General features: G+C 40.0%; 1 protein-coding gene across 1 annotated transcript in view; it reads right to left on the reverse strand.

Moving 5' to 3' along the window:
- RELN (reelin) overlaps window positions 1-21,973 on the reverse strand; it is a 233,623-nt gene that overhangs the window by 19,364 nt on the left and 192,286 nt on the right. The window contains exons 41-52 of the mRNA XM_017745972.1: window positions 18,953-19,173; window positions 17,835-17,982; window positions 14,258-14,516; window positions 12,821-13,070; window positions 10,219-10,387; window positions 7,565-7,705; window positions 5,997-6,174; window positions 4,485-4,678; window positions 3,121-3,377; window positions 2,207-2,361; window positions 1,191-1,405; window positions 737-914 (exon numbers count right to left, since the gene is read on the reverse strand). Of these exons, the coding sequence (XP_017601461.1) occupies window positions 737-914; window positions 1,191-1,405; window positions 2,207-2,361; window positions 3,121-3,377; window positions 4,485-4,678; window positions 5,997-6,174; window positions 7,565-7,705; window positions 10,219-10,387; window positions 12,821-13,070; window positions 14,258-14,516; window positions 17,835-17,982; window positions 18,953-19,173 (2,365 nt within the window). The remainder of the gene's footprint in view (window positions 1-736; window positions 915-1,190; window positions 1,406-2,206; window positions 2,362-3,120; window positions 3,378-4,484; window positions 4,679-5,996; window positions 6,175-7,564; window positions 7,706-10,218; window positions 10,388-12,820; window positions 13,071-14,257; window positions 14,517-17,834; window positions 17,983-18,952; window positions 19,174-21,973) is intronic.

The following is a 21,973-nucleotide window of genomic DNA, read 5'->3' on the forward strand; positions in this document are numbered from 1 at the left end:
AAGGTTTTGATGGCAGAGGGCAACAGTGGGGGACTTCTGTATGCATGGGAGAAAAAATACTTTATATTTTTCCCCAGAAAAACCAGCAATCCTGGCATTAAGGAGATAGCAGTAAAACTCCCCTAAAATTGCTGCCATTTTATCCCAACTGTCCTTAATGTGATGGATACATTACTAGTTAAAAATTCCAAACAGACAATGATATTTCTTCATGTAATTGTATTTCAGATGACATGATAACTGAGAAGTTAGTTATTTTTAACTTTTAAATTAGCAATATCTAACTGGAGTCCACTCACTTGTTATTGGGTAACATGAGTAACAGCCAGGTGAATCGATTTTCTAATTTTATGCCATTTTCCTTTATTCCCTGCTTCAATATGCTCTTTCACAATAAAGACAATCTTTCTATTTTGATCAAATATAACCATATGTGCAAGGGTGATTTACATCCTATAATGATGATTAAAAGATGAACAGTGAACTTTATCACAGCTTTTTCAGGCTAAGTGTTATTTGCAAAGCAACAAACCCATTCTTGAATAATGCAGTTATTTTTGTTAAAAGCAGTTTTTTTGTTAAAAAAAAACCAGATGAAAGGGCTGCAAATGGATTTGACTGTCTTCAGGCTGATAGGAATCAAAGTTAAATGTCCAGTGGGATCAATCTCTCCTCTCTCTCCTTCTCAGTCAAACACATGCCAAAATTCATTCTTTAAAACATGCAGTAAAATTACCTTCAGTGTTTGGGTCAGGTAGCAGTTTGGACCCGAATACCCAGGATCACAGATGCATTGCTCATTCAGGCAGTCTCCATGACCTCTACAGTTTTCCAGACAACCAGGGCCCAGATAGAAATTATCGATGGCCCACTGCATATCTGAGTATTTCTGGTAGAACCGGAACCTCACAGGACTAGATATGAAGAAAACCAGACACATGCATAAAACAACTTTGCTCAGATGAAGAAATGTGATTAAACACAATATACTCATGATTGTACTATCTTCTGAGCTTCCACAAGTAGTGGAAGTATCTATTGAAATTGATTTTTTACATATCCATAATGTAATGAACATGAACACTGCTATTCTGCAACTTCCTTGAAAGAAAATGAATAGGCAGATGTCCTGTTGTGTTTCTAGGAAGGTACTCAGTCCAAGACAAAATTAGTAGCCAATTCATACTTACTTGCCCACAAGGCTTTCAGGCAGTGAGTAAGTTACTCTTTTCCATCCTTTTGTGGGAAAGAAGACAGATGGCTGTGAGACACTCCCAGAACATTTTGTATCAGCTGGTAAGCACTGAGGTACTAAGTAACTCCAGCTAACACCAAAGTCAGTGGAATACTGCACATGGACCTGATTTTGTGCAAGCTTTTCTGAGGTTTTACATCCAACAGAAACCTAATAAAGAAGAGAGAATCAGTAATTAAGAATTAATTGTGATGGTGGAGTTTAAAAAAGCATTTGAACCTGAACAGTGACTACAGAATTTTGCTTGAAATGATGGCAGTAAGAGTGCCTGTATGGTACCAGTCATCTGAAGATCTCTTTGATATTCCTAAGACTTAGAATAGACACCATATTTTGATTTAGCTTTCTTCTAGATAGCTCACATTCTGATTTCCAGATTTTGACACTTGTGCCTTATACCTCAGTATCACATAACAAATAAAGTAAATATCCCCTCCCACACAACCTGAGATTTGAATATTTCAGAGAAGCCCACAGATTGGGGAGACCATCTTTATGGATGGATGTGTAAAGGGTTCTTGCAATTTCCATATACTGCTGGGTTATTGCCTTGATTTAGATAAAGGGGTGTACGAAGGCAAGTTTGGGTGCAAGTTTGATGTGAATGCATGGCAACACAGGAGCAGTGCGAACTACTGTGGAGCTGCTTTTTCCTCACCAAGCAGCTGTAACAAAATAGGCACCTGGTAGATGTGCAATACCCTTATTACATGATGTCCATGGAACTACAGTGCTGGAAGAGAAGAATGTGTCACCTCTGAGAACAGCCTGCAGTATTAAAGCTGACCAACACAGAGTAAGTGAGAAAAATGAGGATGGCCTAATAACAACAATTTTCCCTGCAGGGAATGGCTCTTGTGTAGGCGTATACATCATCCTACCTCCTGAAAGATCTACTTAGACCTGGAACAAAATGTGGATTTGAATAATTATGTTGCAGACAGATTTTACCTTGAACTGCATAATCCAGCCTTCTGTAGGAGTCAGGTCGTGGGTGACTGCGTAGACTTCTCTGCCATCGTGGCTCCCGCAGATCATGACGCCGTCAGTAGAATCACAAAATCTCTCGATTGAGCAATCATCATGGAATAACCAGTGCTCATTCACTTGAAAATTAATGGCAATGTCAGTAATAGACAATGACAATATAAATTGAACAGGGAGTAGTGTTAACCACAAAAGGTGATTCATATATTTATTCTTCACCCTACATGAGAATTATTTAGTATTGCTCCTGAGAATATCACTACCCCATCTTTCCCATGTAAATATGTATTACACTTATCACATTTATTGCTGAAAGCACCTCTTACTATTCTCTTGCATAAGCATTACAGCATTATTTTTTAATGTTCAAGAACTAAGGATCTGAGACTTACTTAAAACATGAACTTCTGTTGCACTAAACAGTTTGAGAGAGCCTTTTAATGGGTGTTGCCTACATGTCTGCACAAAGTGTACCCCAGCACTGGCAGCTGTTAAGCCTTATAAACATATAGAAATGCATCTTCTACAAAATTTAGTTGTAAAAAGTAACTTAATTTCCCTAAAGAATATTTTAAAAAGTTAGGAAATAGCGAACAGACACTCAGGATAAGAAATCTGCTTACAATAACCTGGCACTTCTAAATCCCTTTTTCTTTCTTTGAAATAATCTTCTAAATAAATCCATGCAGTAAAAAAATCTGCATTATATCTTTTCATTTCACTTTTTGTGAACAAAAAGCAGAAGACAAGACCTCTACAGCAATGGGATTGTCTGTGATCACTATCACAGTGAGACAAAGATTCAGAGGCTCAGCAAAATCTGCAAATCGCTGCACTGGCTTCTTGCTCCTTAACTCAGATCCAGGTGGAACGTTTACCTGTGGTTTTGTCCTCCATGACCATGTCGAAGGCGATCCTGCCAGTGGGCCCCGCGTCGGCCGGGGAGCGCTCGTGCTGCGGCAGGGGAGCGCTGCTGAAGGTGTCGAGCATCACCGTCCTCTGGTCGGCTGAGCCCGAGATCAGCACGTTGTCGATAGCCCAGTCGTTCTGGTCCAGCCCATCGTGCTTGGGCTGCCACCAGCGGAAGCGTGTCCCCATGGTTTTGGCATCGTAGGGAAGGAGGATGTTCACAAAGCTGGAATAAAAGGTTGAAATTAGTTGTAGGAAAGCTGCAGGAGGAGGATATTTTGCAATGCTCTGTGCTGGGTGCTTTGACCAAGTCCATTCCCAATGTCTCCTAGAATACATGGAAGTTGGGAAAGAAGAAAAAGACTGGTCTAGACTATATTCCTCTAGGAGATATTGCTGAAACAAAAATCTTCCTCATCACTCCCAATGTCATCCCTGGGACAGGGGCTCAGAGGGAGATGGGTGGAAAACATGCCAGACTGTGGCATGGTTTGAACAACCTCACTTGCTCCAGCTGTTCTTATGGGACCAAATGCAACAGTCTGGACTAGCGGTGCATGGCCATGAGGTCCTAATTAAGGGAAGTGTTAAGAAGGAGAATGTTGAAGTAAAACGAAGATTACTTTTTCAACCTGGAGCCATTCAGCAGATAGCAATGTTCCAGTACAATTTTATCTGTTCCATTGCAACAGTAGCCAATAGTACACTGAAATCTCATGTCCAATTAAAGTACTAGTGATTTCTTGGTGTGTTCAAATAAAATAACAAATTTCCCCTACATCCCCATTTTCTATGAATCTTTTAAATTAGTCAGTGAGAAAAAGGTCAGCTCACATATATGCATGATTTGAATCTCACAAACATCTGAAAGTAGGGCTTGAGTGTATCCATCCTTTTGATGGATAACTGCAGAACCCACTCTCCACACCATTTTATAACTAACTTATAACAATCAGTGACTTTATGATCTTGCCAGTAAGGAACTAGATTGCAAAGGTTAGCAACTTTAAGAACAGGATGGACATCACTACAGTAGCTATTAATTTATCTTCCTGCAACCATTTACAAATCTACCAGACTGCTACAGGTTCCTAACTATTCTTGTATTTCTGGCCTAGTGGCTGCACAAATGCTGATGCTCTCAAGTATGTGCACCGTGACCATTCATAAATGCATGTAGGACTGTACAAGCTGAACTCGTAAGGACCTAACATACAAACCACAGTAGTAATGTGTCCCACATATTATGTGTTTGTATGTTCTTGTGAAACATTCAAGACCACCTGACTTTAGCAGAGAAAGTTACACAGGCAGAAAGAAGATATCTACAAACCCAGGCTTGCTGAATTGATCATAGAAAATTTCCATTAAGAGGCTCCAGGTGATTCCACCATTCACAGAATACTCCAGCAGCACTCCTTGGTTGCGGTTATTAGGAGTTATCAGACATCCATACATGAAATAAAACTGGATGAATTCTGCACTGGTGAGGTTCAAGTCCACTGTAACTAACATACGGCTGCAGCCCTTAAAAGCAATGAAAAAATGTGTTGGCTGGTGTTGTCTGGCAAAACTTAGGTTCATGAAAATTGTTAGACTATGCAGTCACTATTAAGGTAGCTTCATGCTGCAAACATTTTAAAATTGTACAAAATTTTATTAATTATTTCAAAGGTAAACTGACTACAGAACAATATATATTTTTTTTCCTAAATACATAATTTCAGTCATGTTTCATCTTAAAAATTCCTGTTGTGTATTTATATATGTTGCGCCTTCAGTTTTACAATATTAATGTATTCACCTTTCTTCTGAATACAAGAATTGCAGAAATCCAATGCCTCCATTGTAAATCACGAAGTTTTCCATGCAGAATTAATAAATCACTGATTATGTGCTAATGATTCAACTTATTCCAACCATCAAATGGCAAAGCAATGTTAGTATGTGTGTTTTCCACAATACCTTATATATTTCACATTGCTTAGTCTATTAGTTGGTGTCTACTTAGTCCTACTGGAATGATGTGGATATATAATGCTTCTGTTAGTTTATTTTAGAAAACTTTCGTCAGTTTGAACCTAGCTATAAATTTGACAGAAGAGATCTACAAGCATAAATTTTACATGTTTCTAAAACACTATTTTGTAATTTTTACAATCTTGAAGTTATCTGTTAGCAAACTATAGTTCAGCAGCAGTCTGGGTTATATACCTACATATGTAGCTAACCTAGGAAATTTTACTATGAGCTTACTCTGAAAACACCCACCTGTGAGACATCTGAAGGATGAGGCTACGCATGGATGCAATGTGCTCTAGGCTGACCCTGCTTGAGCAGGGAGGTTGGACCAGATGACCCACTGTGGCCCCTTCCAACCCGACCCATTCTGTGTTTCTGTGACTCTGTATTGTCAAGGACCATGTGCAAGTTATACAAGTGCAAATAGCTAGTTATTAATTTACCTCTGCAGTCTGATTAGAAGCCACACTAAACTCTGGTCTGGAAGTTCTAAGTGCTATGAGGAGGCTGTTAGAAGGAAAATTGAATGTCTACATACTTATGCTGTGCTTTAATCTATCAGCTCCTCTCAGGAGCCACACACACTGTATCTCATTTTCCTAGCTGCACGATAGCAAGGAACATAGTATCAGCTTTCCTGGAGTGTCTGTAGGACCTGTTTGACTTCGACCTTCAGCCAGGCAAAGGATTTAATTTTTAAAAACGTTTTATATGTTTAATAAGTTATGCTGTTATTTTTTTAATGCCTTGCTATTTAACTTTTTAAATCAGTCCTGTTTATAGTGTCAAATGGAGCAAGCTGGTCCCTGTGCTGGACACACACCCCGCTGAAGTGAAGAGCCATCCCAGAGGCGACGGCCCCGCAGACCGTGCTGAGTTTGCCCCCGTTCACCGTCAGCCAGTTCTGGTTCGAGGGGGAGCGGTTGAAGTTGTCCTTCAGCTGTGTCGGAAGGGGAGTCTCTGGCTCGTCGCAGTACAGCCCACCCCAGTGCTCGTCGCAGCTGCAGAGCAAAACAAATGCACAAATCAGCTGGCAAAGGCTCTGCATGGAGGTTTAATCAGTGCCATGTTATTAAACTACCATCTCATTCTGCATAGTGGCTTCATTTACCAGTGCACAACTGGTATGTGGGGGTTTCAAACATCTGGCATTTTGCAGTTAATATGAAGCAAAAATGACTTTTTTGCAGGCTTAGTATTATGTATCACTCAAGCTTCTAATACAGGGTACACTCGGTACACTCCCAAACACACTAAAATCAGTAAAATACATTGTGCTTGGATAGATAAACCAAGAGAATGTGCCAAGCCTAAAAATGTCCTGCTAATGTTAAAGTTCAGGTTTCTGTAAAATTTTAGTAGATGGGTGCTTTCTTATCTTTATATAGTTCTCCTTTTTTTTTTCCCTCTGAAAAATGTTCTTGTAATGTGTCAAAGACTGGATAACAGCTTGGAACTGTGTTCTGCTACTATGAGATTTCACCAGGGATATTGTGTCTTAGTACTTCAGTGTTGTCAGGATAGAGGAGAACACAATAATATGTCTATTCTGCAGTGAAATATATTTCTAACAAATACAGGCACAGTGCAATGTATTTGTCACTGTGCAATACAACCATTCTCCCATTTCTGTTGCCATTTGTGGCTGGAAAAAAAGCAATACATCCATCTGGAAGGTATTTCTCTGTTGCCAAAACAAGCAAGTCTGGGGGTTGTTGTTTGCTAGCTTTGCAGGACTCTTTGTGGATTGTTACACAAACAGTTTGAGGATCAAGCCAGTTTGCCTCCCCTGGCAAACCATACCATGAAGCAGAGCCATCAGACCATACAGGTAACACCCCTCAAAAGGCAAAATCTGGCCTTGTGAAGAACTGGCATATATCCCACTTGGTGGATATGTCTCACCTCCAGCCTGGGTTCTCTGCACCCAGCACCAGGCTGAGAGCACAGGGATATGGTGTGAAACCCCCTGGGAATAAGGGTAACGTATTTTGGGAAGCTCCAGGACTGGATGTCCCTAGAGGGATGTGTGAACTCAAGAGGTTCCCTGCCTGGGTTCAAGAAGTTCAAGAGGTTCAAGAAGGTCCCCTGCCTGGTGGGAGAGGAATCTAGATGCAGCACAGGCAAGAGCAGAGGTGATGCATTGCCACTGAGGAAAGGACTGTCTGCTTTGGCCATGGAGCACCAACAGGCAGAGGTCTGGCTGTGCCAACCCCTGCACTTCCACTTTTTACTTCTGTTCCCAAGTGGTCCCAGTGCCCCGCTCAGTTTTAACAGTAAAATCCACCTTCCTTTGTAGAATTGTGTCAGTTTTTCCCACAAGTTCATCAGAATGACAGAGGGAGAGTGAAATGCTACAGCCCTGGGCAGGACAGGGAACAGAACACTTACACACAGTTGTCTTGTGTGCACTTCCCGTGGCCACTGCACATGTCTATGCAGCCATCCCCAATGTAGACGTTATCAATTGCCCACGTTTGCTGCTTGTCAAAAGGAGCAGGCTGGTGCCAGCGGAAACGAGTTGCTTGAGACCTTGGGAGAGAAAGAAAAAAAGAATTCTGTATTTTCTAGCCAAGGTAATCCTTATTTTGACTAAAAGGAAATGTTAGTCTTAAGGCTAGGCTGATCTTGGAAGATTTGTTTGATACCAGCATGATCCAGGGCTGATTTCTGACAATGACAACATCCCTCCAATAAAAAGGTGCCCAAATTTTGATAACAGGACAAAGCACAGGTGCTTGGTATCAAGTTGAGAGTGTGGGAGGTAGGAAGTGGATCACTGGTGAAAGCAAAGCAAGTGGGCCATGGTTGGTGCAGTGGAGAGGAGGGTAGGAAGAAGTTGGTACTCCCAATTGGAAGCTCAGGCCAGTCATAACCATGTCCCAGCACAGATCCAAACTTGAGGGATAGCTAGGAGCTGGATCAAGCCAGAATAATCCAAACCCTCCAAGTTTCACCCTGAGCCGGTCAACAAGTCCAAGTCAACAAATTTACCTGACTTTTTCTCTATGGATTCTCCCAACTACCCTTAGGTAAGAGCAGCTCTAGGCAGTGGGCTGGGGACAGGCAAGAAGGCCATGCAGGGCTTGCAGCATGACCCTGTTGTTGCAGTTTTTTCCCTCCCCTCCACCCAGGGCTTGGTGGGAAATGCTAAGAAATTATCTGTGGCTCTACTCAGTAAATTATTTTCATTTTGTTGATTAAAATGGGCTTAGCTCCCTATATGTGAATTAAGTGTCTCAGCTCCCAAGATAGATGATTAAAATCTATCCAAAACAGTCAGGGGACACCAAATAGCTATTCAGCTCATGCAGGTGGAGATTGTGAGTCAAGAGCTGTGAGAAGATGAATTTCTGTTAACTGTGAATTCAAGCTGATCCCTTTTTGACTCTACAGCACTAGATGGCAGCATTGAACTTTTCGTAGTCTGTTTTCTTTTGAAACTCATAGAGAAATCACAATTACTGTAAACACCAAAACCCCCTAAAACCATTTAATGTAAAAATGGACCTCATATGATAAGGTCATAATTATCCCATTAATTATTTTTTAATGAAAATGCTGCATGAGGTGAATAAATAACATGTTTATCCAGAAAGAAATCTACTGCTCTGAGCTCAGCTCAGCTGCTCACCAAACAGCATTTTAAAAAGAAATGTAGAAATTGTGAGGAGGTCCTTTCAAAATAAAGACAAGCACCTGTATCTTACACTGCCTGGTTTGGCTGGGCACTTCACTAACAAGTTACAGAGTTGACGCTCCTGTGGGAAGCTTTGTGTTCACATTTGCATTTTAAAATCGGCTCTAAGCTAAAACTAAGTGTTCATTGCCGTCTAGAGGCCAGAGGTGAGGTAGTGCTCTGGAGTGCAGAAGCCTTAACAGGCTACACAGACATGAGTGGTGAGCACCAGGCCAAGTTATTGACTACATGTGCCTGCATGAGGCCTGCATGTGCCTAAAACATACAGGCACAAACAATTGGAGACACACACCCACTATTACTCAGCTTGAAATAATAAAGCAGCATAAGAATGATATTGCATCTAGACTAAAAGGCCTATTAGCTGCACTGTTCTTATCCTAAAGCTTAATGTGTCTCTTGCTTATGAGATAAGGTTGTAATAACCTCTCTCATGGAATGCCTATCTTAATAATTTTGGGAAATGGTACTACTTGAGCCAAAAATTACAATTATGGGATTGGACAGAAGTGAAATTTTCACCTCGGTAGGGCATCAGACTTCTTGTGACATATACTGCTCAAAAAACTCTTCAGTCTTAAAATCACAGTTATTTATAAACCTGAGTTTATCTCAGGTGGCAGCTTCCTTTCAGGTCCAAATTCAATTGGTTTGGAACATCGATCCCAGCTGTGATTTATCCCATTCAACCCCAGAAAGACTATTCTGAACGCAAATTTGCAGTCTTTATACAAGAACTGTTGGGGTAATGGATTTTTACAGACAATACATAGCAAAGCTGCACAAAAGAGGAAGCACAGAAAATTAATCCTGGGAACAACTCCTAAAAAAAGTGCTATTGCTTGATGTAACAGCACGGAAGATAGGGAAGAGTCCAGATGCCCCAAATGATTATAATAGAACACGGACTTTTCCACTACTAATGTCAAAACGTGTAGCAACTGTATAGGTGCTTTCAGTACAGTTGCTAAAAATAAAGGTCTGTGTTTCCAAACTTGTGTGTGCCTCAGGTAGCATCTTTCATGACAACTGTCTCAAGGCTTTTCCTGTGCTTTGCTACTTCTGAGCCAGCAGTTAGCTCAGCCTATGTCTATGTGAGGAGACTGGGCTCAGCAGGAGGAGAAAAGTTGTGGAGTCAAATAGTGCTGAGAGCCTGATGCCCTTGCTACCTGTGTTTCAATTTTTATAGGATAGACCTTCATTTACTTACATTTATTTGTTGCTATATACATGGACAAAATAAAAAAGACAAGGTACAATTGCGTTAACTCTATAATGTATCATGATGTTCTAAATACCTAGTTATGCTTTTAGATTTATTCTGCAGAAAACCAGAGGGAGTTACCTAGTATAGGGAGGCAGAGGCAAAGTAACCCGAGTCCACTTGTTGAAAGTGTCTGAAATGAGAATCCTCTGAAGATGGTACTTGTTGCATTCCACATTAGTGGGAAGACAGTCCCTCAAAATTGGGTGCCAGGTCAGCCCAAGGTCCACTGAATATTCCAGTTCAATAGCTAAGGGCGGAAAGATGGTTAGTTACTTAATTTAGAGAGGCCTATCCATAGACCTATAATAAAGTGCAAGCCCCCCACACTATCACAAGTCTAAACTAAAGTGGACAAAATAACCACTCAGAACTTTTCAAACCCTTGTGTCAGAAGCACAAAGCTACCTCCTTTGGTGGCAGTGCTGGAGGATGTGTTACATACTGCTGAGCAGGTAGAGCTCAGGAGGAGTCTGCAGTACATCTCTGCATCCACCACCTAACTCAAGAGACCACAGATGAAAAGACAGAGCCAGTGTTAAGTTGCCAAGATTAAGTCAAGACAACTTCTGTAGCTGCAGCGTGCAAGAAAGTGATGTGACAGCACCATGACCACCACATTTTTTGTTTTTCAGGCTTGAAGGGTGAGATTCAGCTGGATGTGATTGCTGGGTAAAGCTGAGCAACACCCAAATTCACTTTTGGCTCTGTCACAAGATGGCTTAGTCAGCCTTCCACCCCTCCTGCAGACCAGCTCGTTTCATTACCCAGCACAATTTTAATTTGAGTTTGTTAGTCAGTGAGCTTGTTTCCATTCAAACACAGTCTATCCACATTAAACTAATGTATTCATTTCTCAGCAAAAATCAGCAGTTTCATTGTTTTGATGTTTATGGCTTATAAACTTTTATTATGAAAATTAAAGGTTAGTCAAGCTCCCTAAATACTTCAAGTCAAACTTTCATGCAGCCATGAAAAAGTAAATAATAATAGATGCAGAACTCTAACTTGAAGTAAATGTTCCAGCTGCATTCTGGCTGAGCTGTCTGCGTAAAACATGAAGCGTGGTTGCAGTGACAGGGGTGATAAATCTGTGATCTTTTTCTGATTACTGCAGACCCATTTCTTCTACCCTCATGCACAGGAAATGACCCTTAATCACCCAATCAGTCCTACTTGATGTTTCAGCACAGAAGACAGTGCTATAGAAATACAAGGACAAGTAGGTACAAACAAGGGTAAGTGAGTTTCTAGTGCTAAATTTCCCTCACCAAAAGAAATGTTTGGCTCATCATGACTAGAACCATGATTCGATAGCGTCCTGCCTAATTTAATATGAAGTTAAGATAATGATAAGGGTAGTAGACAAAGAAACAAACAAACAAGCCCCGCCCCCCCCCCCCCCCCCCAACAAAATACGGAACTGTTTCTTTGCTGGTATATAACTCAGTTGCCAAAACAATTCTAAACTTAGCAGAGATGATCTCAGGATGCCGCAGTCTTTTTAATACCGAAAGAAAGAAAAATTGTTAAGCATGTGAGTAGCTTCAGACTAGCAATATCAGAGAAGCTAAATGTGGGACTTCATGTAAAATCTTTTTCCATTTTTATACAGAATTGTAGAGGAATAGTCAGCAACCCAGTATATTAACACATACCACGTGATGCAATGTATTGTATTCTCATCCTCATTAAATATATCTATACCTCAAAACCCTACCCTAAGAGGATGTGTAAAACAAGCATTCAAAAGCTTGTTTTTTAGAAAGACCTATTTCTTGCATACCTTAGAATTCCCATAATGAACCAATTAACCAGTTTTTAATGTCCATGTAATGTATATTGAGTACAAAGCACGTTTTTATTTATTTCTCTATCTGTATGTATATACACATATAAAAGCTGGCTCTGCACTCAATAGACATATGGAAAAAAGGAAGCTAGGTAATTAAAAATTGCATTGTTGTGTGTACATAACATATATATATATATACACGTGCATATATCTATGCTCACATTCATTCATGGATACATATAGATCTAGACATATTTATTATTTCATATGGACAATATAAATTTTTTCAGTTGATGCTGTCTTAGCATGTGTCAGATGTATGTTGGTATAAATGATTTCTCACATTCATTCATGGATACATATAGATCTAGACATATTTATTATTTCATATGGACAATATAAATTTTTTCAGTTGATGCTGTCTTAGCATGTGTCAGATGTATGTTGGTATAAATGATTTCTTAGATATATGGGTACAAGTGAGATCAGAACTAAGACTACACTGAAAATGCAAAACCACAAAGCAAAAAACATATGCTGGGAACACCCAGCTGCTTATTATTACACCACCACCCCAAGCAGTCTACTAAATGGATGCTATCTACTAAATGGATTTGAGTAAGGCAGCTGTTAGTCTTTTTCTTAAATGGATTGAACTGCAACTTAGGTGCTCGAAGGGAATAATACACTTCAGTTTATCTTAGGCTTCAGACACCTGGAATAAAAACGCTGATGTTACAATTTCTAACAGAAACATGCAGCTTTCTTTTGTTTCTCAGTTCTTGTTATGATGAATAATGTAACCAGAAAACAAGTGAATTTTCCTCTGCAGTAGAGGAAGAGGAATGGCAGGAAGAGGAATGGCAGGAATTACTAAGAAGTTATTACCATAACAGGAGTCTGTGACAGAGCAGGATGCTGCAAAATCTATTTGCAAGAAAGAGTCTTCATTGACAACAATGTCAGTGGTGACAACATAGCGGGTGCTGGCTTTCTCAATGAACACCAGAGCATCCCCAGTAGAGCCACAGACTGGCATCTTTGTTCCACCAGGGTGGAGCAGCCACTTCCTACTATCCAGTGTGGCGAAATCATCTTCCAATACTGTATTGCCAGAGACATTTCCTCCAATAAGAATCTGAAACATTAGGAAAGAAATTGCTATTGAAAAGAAAAGATGTCTAGAAGTCCTCATAAACATATATGTGACATAGCAACCTGAGGGAGGAGGAGATGTACCAGTCTATATGTATTTATTCTGCTGGTCCAAAATGGAAAAATTTACTTAGTAAAGAGCTTAGTCTCTTAGAAGAGAAAGGGGAGTATCTCTTTCCTGTAAAGGAAAGAGATTGGCTCAGCTGCAAAACTCTAAAATTCAGGGAGGTGACCTCCATCCTTGATGAAGTAAAACTGCTCACAAAAATAAGCGTTTGTAGAAACAAAGTGATTGCACTTTCCTAGTGATTGTTCTGCTCTTCTGTAATCTGGTGCACTACTATCAGATTGCACCTGCTGATGGAAGTGGGGAAATAGTCTCTGTTTTGTCATGGACTATAAAACATTGTTTTACTATTCAACAGCAAGCAAGGTAGAATTATTTTTCATTTGTTATTCTGAATTCAGTTTCTGATTGTTCTGAACTAATATAACTACATTCAATGGAGATGTAGAAACAATGAGTATTTTTTCATTTTTAAAAGGAGGGATGGGAAGTAAAATTTTGTAACCACAACATTAAAGGGGCTGGGTTTCGCCTAACAATCTGAACTAACTTCTTTAAAAAAAATAAATATTAAAGCAAACTGTACTTGGACAACCCAATGACACTACTTAGAGAACAATCATTTTAGAAATAAATCATTTGTGATTTATACCAAGTCATACAAAGTAATATAATAATCTTTATAGAAGCAAATCCTAAATAGGAAACTTTATTTTCATACAGATTGGTATTTTTCTATGATTTTTTTTCTATTACATTCTACCAAGCCAATTCCATATCTGGATACATATTGAAGTACGTATATATTAAAGTTTAAAATCAGACTTGCATTTTGCATGGTAAGGCCTCCTGCAATGTGAACCTGAGGCTCTACACATGTGTAAAAGACCTTCCTAGATTCAAAATGGGCAATCAGTGCCCCACGTGGAAATGCTGCATTAAAACCATGAGTTCAGCAAACAGTAATTGTGCTCTAAATATTTTTTTGCAAAGCATTTTTGCTTGTCTCAGTGAAATGGTACATGCCAAAAAAAGGGAGACATTAATACTGAATCCAGTCTAAAATTGTGTTAAAAGAAGCAACTCCCTCAAGGTTTCCTCACCTGGTCGATCACCCAGGGACTGTAGAAATGCCCGTTCTCGGATGGTTGCCACCAGCGAAGCCGAGTGGAGCTCGAACGGGCCTTCAAGGGAATTTCCAGGGCAATGTATCGTCCCACATTGCTGGAGTTACTGAAGAGGAACTCCTGGAGAAGGCTCCATGAGAGGCCCCCGTTGAGTGAATATTGCAGCAGCACAGGCTGGCTCCTGGGGTCAGGTACTCCCTTGCCACATCCCAGTCTCATGAAGAACTGCACAAATCTAACAGGGGGAGCATTTACTGGAAAGATTTATTTTCTACAACATCCTACACAATGAACCAGAGAGACTTGGAGTTTGTCAATTGACTAGCACTGTGATTTCTAGCTGTAAGAGTCCACTTTAGGAGATCTTATGATTTCCTTTCCAAAGCTTCCAGAATATAACTAGACAGACAGGTGGTATGACAAAAATTCATTTTGCCTGTGTGGTAGTTTGCCAGGCATAAGAGGCTGAACAAAGCTGGTCATTTATGTTTTCAGCTTTTGTCTGCATAGCAGATGGTGTTGCAAGTATCAGAAACATAATCCTGGGTGAAATTTTTATCCTCGTATCCCATGAGTACAGATTTTAGTGGCAGAAAAGCAACTGTGCTCTAAGTAGATCATAATTTGCTATGAATTTGCTGAAATGCTTAAATTCAAAATAAGCATCCCAGTTTTCCATTGGCATAAACCAGAGAAAATCTGGACAGGAGAACAAAGCACATTTCACTTTCAGGGATCATTTTGTCCATTTTGTCAGCCTGGGAAATTTGTCTAAATTACACCGTTTAAATGTGCCGGCTTCCCTGAAGCCAGCCCAAGCCACCCAGGGACAGCAGCCTTTCATCCCCCAGTTAATTGGCTTCTCCAAAGCTGCACAATAGACTTGTATCAAACTGCGAAATCCTTCCCGTCAGCCGATGCTCATAAATAGCTCCACTGTGCACTTGGAGTGGAGGGAACCGTGCTGTAATGATATTTACTTATTGGACTTGCAGGAATATTACAAGTATTAATTCATGTTTGCACCACTTTTGCACAGCTTTAGAGTATTTTCTGTTCTAATTATTATTGCATTAGTGCTGCCTGGCTCGTGGTTAAATGAAATGGTGCAAAAGAAGTTTGGCATCAAAAATCTTGTTCTGGTTTGATCTGCAGGTAGATCTGATGGGAGTGCACCACAGAGGTGCTGGGCAGACAAAGCTCCAATAAAACACCAGACCTACAATTCAATTAATTCTAGTCCTGACTGTGACTCACAGTTTCTCTTGCTACTATATATAACTGATTTTGCTATAGATTATATGCACCTCCATGTCCCAGACATAACATATTGCCTGTGCTGTAAAGGAGCACTGGGTACCCTCATGGATCAACATATCAAATGTAATGGATTTGCTTCACTGCTGGCAAGTCTTTCTGCCTCCTCAGATTTACTCCAACATTTGCCACATAATTCAAAGGAAATAAACCCAGGTGACCTTGTCTCTGTTGCATCTGATTTCTGTGCATTGCTATTCTTGCATCTCAGATTTTACTAATGTAGTAATAACCGACTTGAATATAGGTAACAATGTCTAGCAGATAAAAAAATAATTTTAAATATCTCTCTTCTTATCCCAAAGATATTTTGCAAAAGCCTTGAAAAATGGAAACGGAAAAGCAAAGTGTTTTTTGTAAATCTAGTAACACTCAAATGTGTGGATATTCTTCTAGTAATTCAGAATTGAAAGGGATTTGTTCGGCTGTGATACCTAAAATATTCTGTCCCTACTGACATTTCATGTGGTGCAGTTTCAGCCACCAGTATCACCATCAGGGTGATATACTGTCCCTATGTTAAATTCTTTAGCATATAGATGTGATGGCAGTGGACAGTGGATTGCAGAGTCCACTTGATTTCAATCCCCAAGTGCTGAGTGTGGCTTGCAGCACTGACAGACACCACTGCACACCTGTGTTCTTCAGGGGATCTCCCCATAAGGAAAAGGGAATATGACTACTGAGTCTAGCACCCTTAAAAGATACTTGTTCTCATCACTCCTGGCATAAACTGAAACTTGTCCCCAAGTCCTGTGCAGAACTTGGCACATCTGTGTCACAGACAGATCTGCTGTGCTTTGCAGATGGCTGATAGAGTCAGTCTGGAGATGAAGAAAATCCCACTGCAATTACTTTAGGTTGCTAAAGAGCAGCTCCCAGCAATGCCACTGCAGTGTGCCTTGCTGTTCAGAAAAGAACATACAGTTATTTGTTGATAACTGTTATTTTTCATAAGTATATATACAAGAAATTGAATGTTCAGCTTTGTTTTCCTAAGACAGAAGTAATTTATCTCCATATAACACCTTGAGGTCAATATATGCAAATCCAGCTACAAACAGCCATGGAGAAGAGATAAATGATGGTTCTTTGAACATGAGCAACAAAAAAACCATCATTTAGTCTAATGGAGCAACTTACAAGATCTTTTGTATCTTTTCTTAAACAATCTTTTAGTTTCAGAGTGGTCTAGTAATCAAATTAGTGCTAAGAACTGGGGTTTGTTTTAATCAAAAAACAAAAAAAAAGTTATCTGAAAAAAGTTTTCTATGAGGAATCTTACAAATTACAGGGGTCCTTAAGATTACACATCACTGACGTTTAGCTAAGTGCTGATCTAAAAGCTACAATGATTAGATATTAGGCATTTTTACTGACCATGAGTCTTTAAAATTAAACCATTATTTAAAGCTTCAATACCAATGCTGACAGGTAAGAAGTAGATAAAATTCCTGTTAAAATGTTTCCCACAGCACATTAGAGAGGAGTAGGGTATTTAGAGATCAGTGAAAAAAAGTCCTGGAGAAAATTCAGTCTTTCCAAAGTAATAATATAAGAATATCAGCTAAGGCACAGAATAAACTAGAAAACAATGCCTATTTGTTAGCATGCTCACAACTGGGATGGAGTTTAATTCATATTAGGCTAAATTTTTTTAATATGGCTTGCTTAGCATGTCTCACTCATCACATATCTCCTCTGCAGGCTGTAAAGATACAACATAAACTGTAACTACACTAAAATATTTGGTTTTGAATAGCTGGTGACAGCTTGATGGGAATTTCTCAGTGAATTATTGGAAACAAATGTGCACAATAAGAAAAAAACAAGCTTCAGAAATGAAAGAATTATGAGATGACAAATGTAAGAGTTATACTTTCAGCAGATACTCCTGTTTCAGCAGTGGCTCATAATACACCAGACTGTAAGAGAAGCAGAGCATTTCTCATGTGATGAGTTTAGAAACGAAAAATTGCATGAACTACTGAAGGTGTGGCATCAATTCCCAGAGTTCTTATTCAAGGAAAAAACCAACATTTAAATGGCTAATGCTATTAAAGTTCAATTTAAATTTAATTTAACATGGTAACAGTGGTTAAAATGGAGCATTTGCTAGTGTGAGGACCACAGAGTAAGTCAGCTTGATTTACTAGAGAAGTATCACATATGCATTATTCTTCAGTATGCTATTTCCTCAATGAAATCCTGAAAGAACTTTTGAAAAGGGTGTTACCTGGCTTGTGACAAATCTAGGTCTCGAGTCATCAGCATACGTAAACCTTCTTCATTAAAGAAAAGGTTGTTTCCTCCAGACATGATACCACATTTCCTTGACGGCTTTCCACCACTCACAAGGAGGAATCTATCCGACTCCAGCTGACCTGAATACACAGTGAATACATATTTATGATTTACTCTGAAGTACTCCTGCTGCAAAAGTGCTACTTCCAGAGGAAGAGAGATAAATTAAAAATCACACGCTGACTGAGAAATATTCAGTGTTTCCAATACCATGTATTCTAGAAAGCTGACGCAAATCAAAACAAAATAAACAAAATAAACCCAGAAGTATGAAATCTGGGATCTTAGTTTCCAGTTTTTCACCAGGTTTTCCACTTTTCTTCATTTATCTTAAGATAACAACAACATACTCAGGTCTTTAAAGAAACCTTGGGTATCATGTGGTAGCATGCGAGCAAGGGCTGGCAAAATTGAAAATGAACAGCAACACCTATAAAGGGATGAGTTTGGTTCACAGGTGCTGCTTTATGCAAAACATGCTCCTCTTGCCGTGCTTGCTAGCGGGGGAAGCCTCAAGGGGGTTTTCGAGTTGTGTGCGTGGATGCTCTGTGTGCCCAGGCATGCGTGAGGCTTTCAGTTGCCTCCTGCCTTCCCTCTCTTGGGGTCTGCTCAGGCTGCTGAGCACTGGCTCCCACTGCTGAGACACATGGTCTGCTCTGAAACTGTGATTGCTGTAGTAAGGCCAGTCAGATTTCCCTAGTAGTGAGAAACGACACTCCACTATTTGCCTCATGTGCAAATGCTCTGTCTCTGCTAAAGTCAAACTACCATCAAAACAGTTTTCTTCTAAAATTATTTTCTACCTGTAGAGTTTCAGGGAGTTCTGTTTCAATGAAGATTTTGTATTCCAGCATTAACAGTGCATCAGACATTCACAAACCATGCTTGCAGATGGCATCTGAATTACTTGGTTCGTGGGAATACCCCCCAGGTGTAAATTCTAATCAGGAGCATGCAGGGGTGAGGAAGGCTTTGCTGTTTAATCCCTTGAACCCTAGGTTCCACTAAGATGGACAGGCAGTATTCAGATCCCCCTCCCAAAAGGGATACCTTCAAAGTCATCCTTAAGGAAGTCGGAGTTCTTGGTGCTTATTTTGCAGGTTGGCCCGGAGTAGCCGGGGTCGCAGATGCACTTGGTGCCATTGACACAGCTGCCGTGCCCGTTGCACATCTCCTCGCACTGGGGGCCAATGTACACATTGTCAATGGCCCAAGTCACAGGCTGGGATCCAGCAGGGTAGAATCCTTGGTACCACCGGAACCTCGCCAACCTGAAAATGGCATAAAAAGTACCTATTTTAAATAATAGTTCCATCTTTTTTGTATTCCATACATATACCATTATATGCACGTATGTATTATTCTTTCTGTGGGAACTGGCTTGATAAATAGATTAATTCTAGAAACTGACTGCTAGATCTAATTCCTTCAGTACCTCATGCATCTTTATGTTGACAATCAACCCAAGTACTGACAGAAATAAAAATAACATTATTCATTAGTTGTAATCCCAAAACCAAGTGACAGACATAATTTTTCAAGATTTAAAATCCAGCTGTTCTTATCTCCATCATTCATGAAGAAGATGAATGGCCATAGTCTGGTGGATTCTCTTCTGCTTTGGGGTACAGTGGGTCAGACCAGGCCACTTTCACCCTCTCCTGGAGAGTGAGATCCTACTTCATGCTTCCATCCTGCCCCCAGAGAGACCACCTGATAGGGGTGGAATCTCACCCTCAATTACACAGAAAGAAAATGTGATCTGTCATGTCACCAGGTATCCAGCTTGCTTTTGGGCAGCTTAATCTTAAACCAGGCTGATATTGCAAGTTGTTAATTTAAACTATATTCTCCTTTGGGTGCTGTCCTGTCATTTTTAATTCATCTCCTAAGTGCTACTTGCATCAATGCTGCATATGGAAAGGAACAACTGGGGAAGGAGGGAAAACGAATTGAAATGAGGAAAACACTTGAGAGACTAATTTTATTCCCAGCTGAGAAAACGTTTTAAGGGAGGAAGGAAATGAGAAGATTGAGAAGGGAAAAGCACTTAATTGCCTTGCGTGTTTAATGTGTCTTGTTAAAGATATCTAAATTCAGCAGGTGAATCAATTCCACAGGTAATTGTAGCTGACAATTTTTTTTCCTTGATTTTCTAAAAAGAAATATTTATGAGGAGATTTAGGTGACAACTGATAATTAGTGAGTGGGGACACTACTCAGTGTTATGAGAAAGACGCCCAAGAACCAGAGTTCTGCTGGAAGTCAAAATCATCGACTGTAGCTGCTGTAAAGTATTTGAACCTTGATAGTATGCCCCAGCCAAACCATCTTTAGTTATTTTTACCAGAGCCCTCAGAGTGGGATCAGGCTGGAATTACCCTCACTGGCTTCACCTGGCCTTTCCACCTTCAGCTGCAGCACATCAGCCCCAAGAGGGTTGTTAAGCTCCAGTCTGAAGGGTTGAGGGGAGAGGTGGGATAGGTTTATATTTGGTCTCTGGCCTTTACTGGCTTGTTGTTTGGCTTTCCTGGACTAACTTGGCTGCTAATCACTGGATGGGTTTTGTTGCTGTCATCATCTCGATGCTGCTTTCCTGGATCAGGTGCCCCACCTGTTAGAGCCATCAGGAATTCATCAAGAGCTGAAAGGTAAACTGTGCTAAATTGGAAAAGAATTGGGAGAGAAGAAGCTGAAAAACTTTGAAAAAAAGTTGTAAAATGCATAAGTAGAGTAGAATGCATAAGTAGGTAGAATGCATAAGTACTGTGTTATGTAGAAGCTGTAAAAAGTGTAAGTAAGAAAATGTCTAAGTCGAGTGATATGTGTATGTGTAAGTAGTGTAAGTAAGGTATTATGTCAAAGTTGAGAGATGTGTGAACATGGGGGTATTTTAAACAATAAGATGCTTCTGTGTAATCATATTGATTTGTTGATCAGAAGGCATGAGTTCCTGCACGTAGCGTGCCCTGAGGTGAAGGACACAAGTGTGAGGCTGGAGGTGTTACAAGCTCCTCTTGAGAATAGACCTTTGCCCCACATGCTGGATTTTTCTTCCTGATTTGTATCAGCTCCTCCTGTCAGGGTTGCTCCTGGTGAGGGTGAAGCACGACTCATGTCTGAAGCAGAGAGTGAACCACTGGTCTTGCTAAAGTTCTTTTGGGGTTTCTTATCTGGCTCAACAAGCCCTGGACCTTACCTTCAGGATGTAACTGGAATACTAACCATTACTTACAGCAGTCTGTTGATAACATCTATTCATTTCCAAAATTACATATGTAGTGGAAATAACTTCAAAAGTCTTTACTCTCAGTTAAATATAACCACTTGACACTTTGGGGATGAAAAGGCTGGGGGATTGTTTTAGAATTACATGAGTAGACAGGCTTGGAAATTTTTCTTGTTCTTCCAGTGGATTCTGGTGGAGAAATCCCCCCTTCAGCCTTCTGGCCCAAGGATCTAATGCACTGAATGTCCCATATAAGCTACTCTGCATTGCTGGGCTTGTCTGGCTGCTATCAATGGGCTCCTGGCCTGGTGTGTTGGTGAAGGAATAGGAAGGAAGGTAGAAAAACAGGATGGAAGCACTCAGGAACAGAGGACTAAATCAAAATCCTGGAAGGTTTAAATGAGTTAGGAGACTGCACAGTCAAAATTTTCATTTGGAGGGATGCATGGTTAGGTAAAGGGTAAAATAATGCTTTTGCACAAAACCAGGAAGCACAAGTGAGCTGGTGAAAGAGATGGATACCTGTTATGTGCTTGAAATGTTAACTGTCATAAACCAGAAAACTCAAGTTCAATAATTTAAGAAAATGTTTAAATTTTAAACATCCAGTCTTTCCAAACTTGAGTCCTATTTCTTAGAAAGGTCTTTTCATACTTTCAGAGGCACACATGGGCGTCATTTATTTAGTGGAGGACCCACTGACTGCAGTAGTTTCATAAGTACTCAGTGCCATAGCTGCATAGACTCACAAAGTCTCATAGTTACACAGCTCATTTTCATTCATACATGCTACAGTTTAATCATTAATGGTGTGATCTTTTACATAAAGTGAGTTGATGCTA

Source organism: Corvus brachyrhynchos, unplaced genomic scaffold (genome assembly GCF_000691975.1).
Source record: "Corvus brachyrhynchos isolate BGI_N302 unplaced genomic scaffold, ASM69197v1 scaffold239, whole genome shotgun sequence".
Taxonomy (NCBI): domain Eukaryota; kingdom Metazoa; phylum Chordata; class Aves; order Passeriformes; family Corvidae; genus Corvus; species Corvus brachyrhynchos.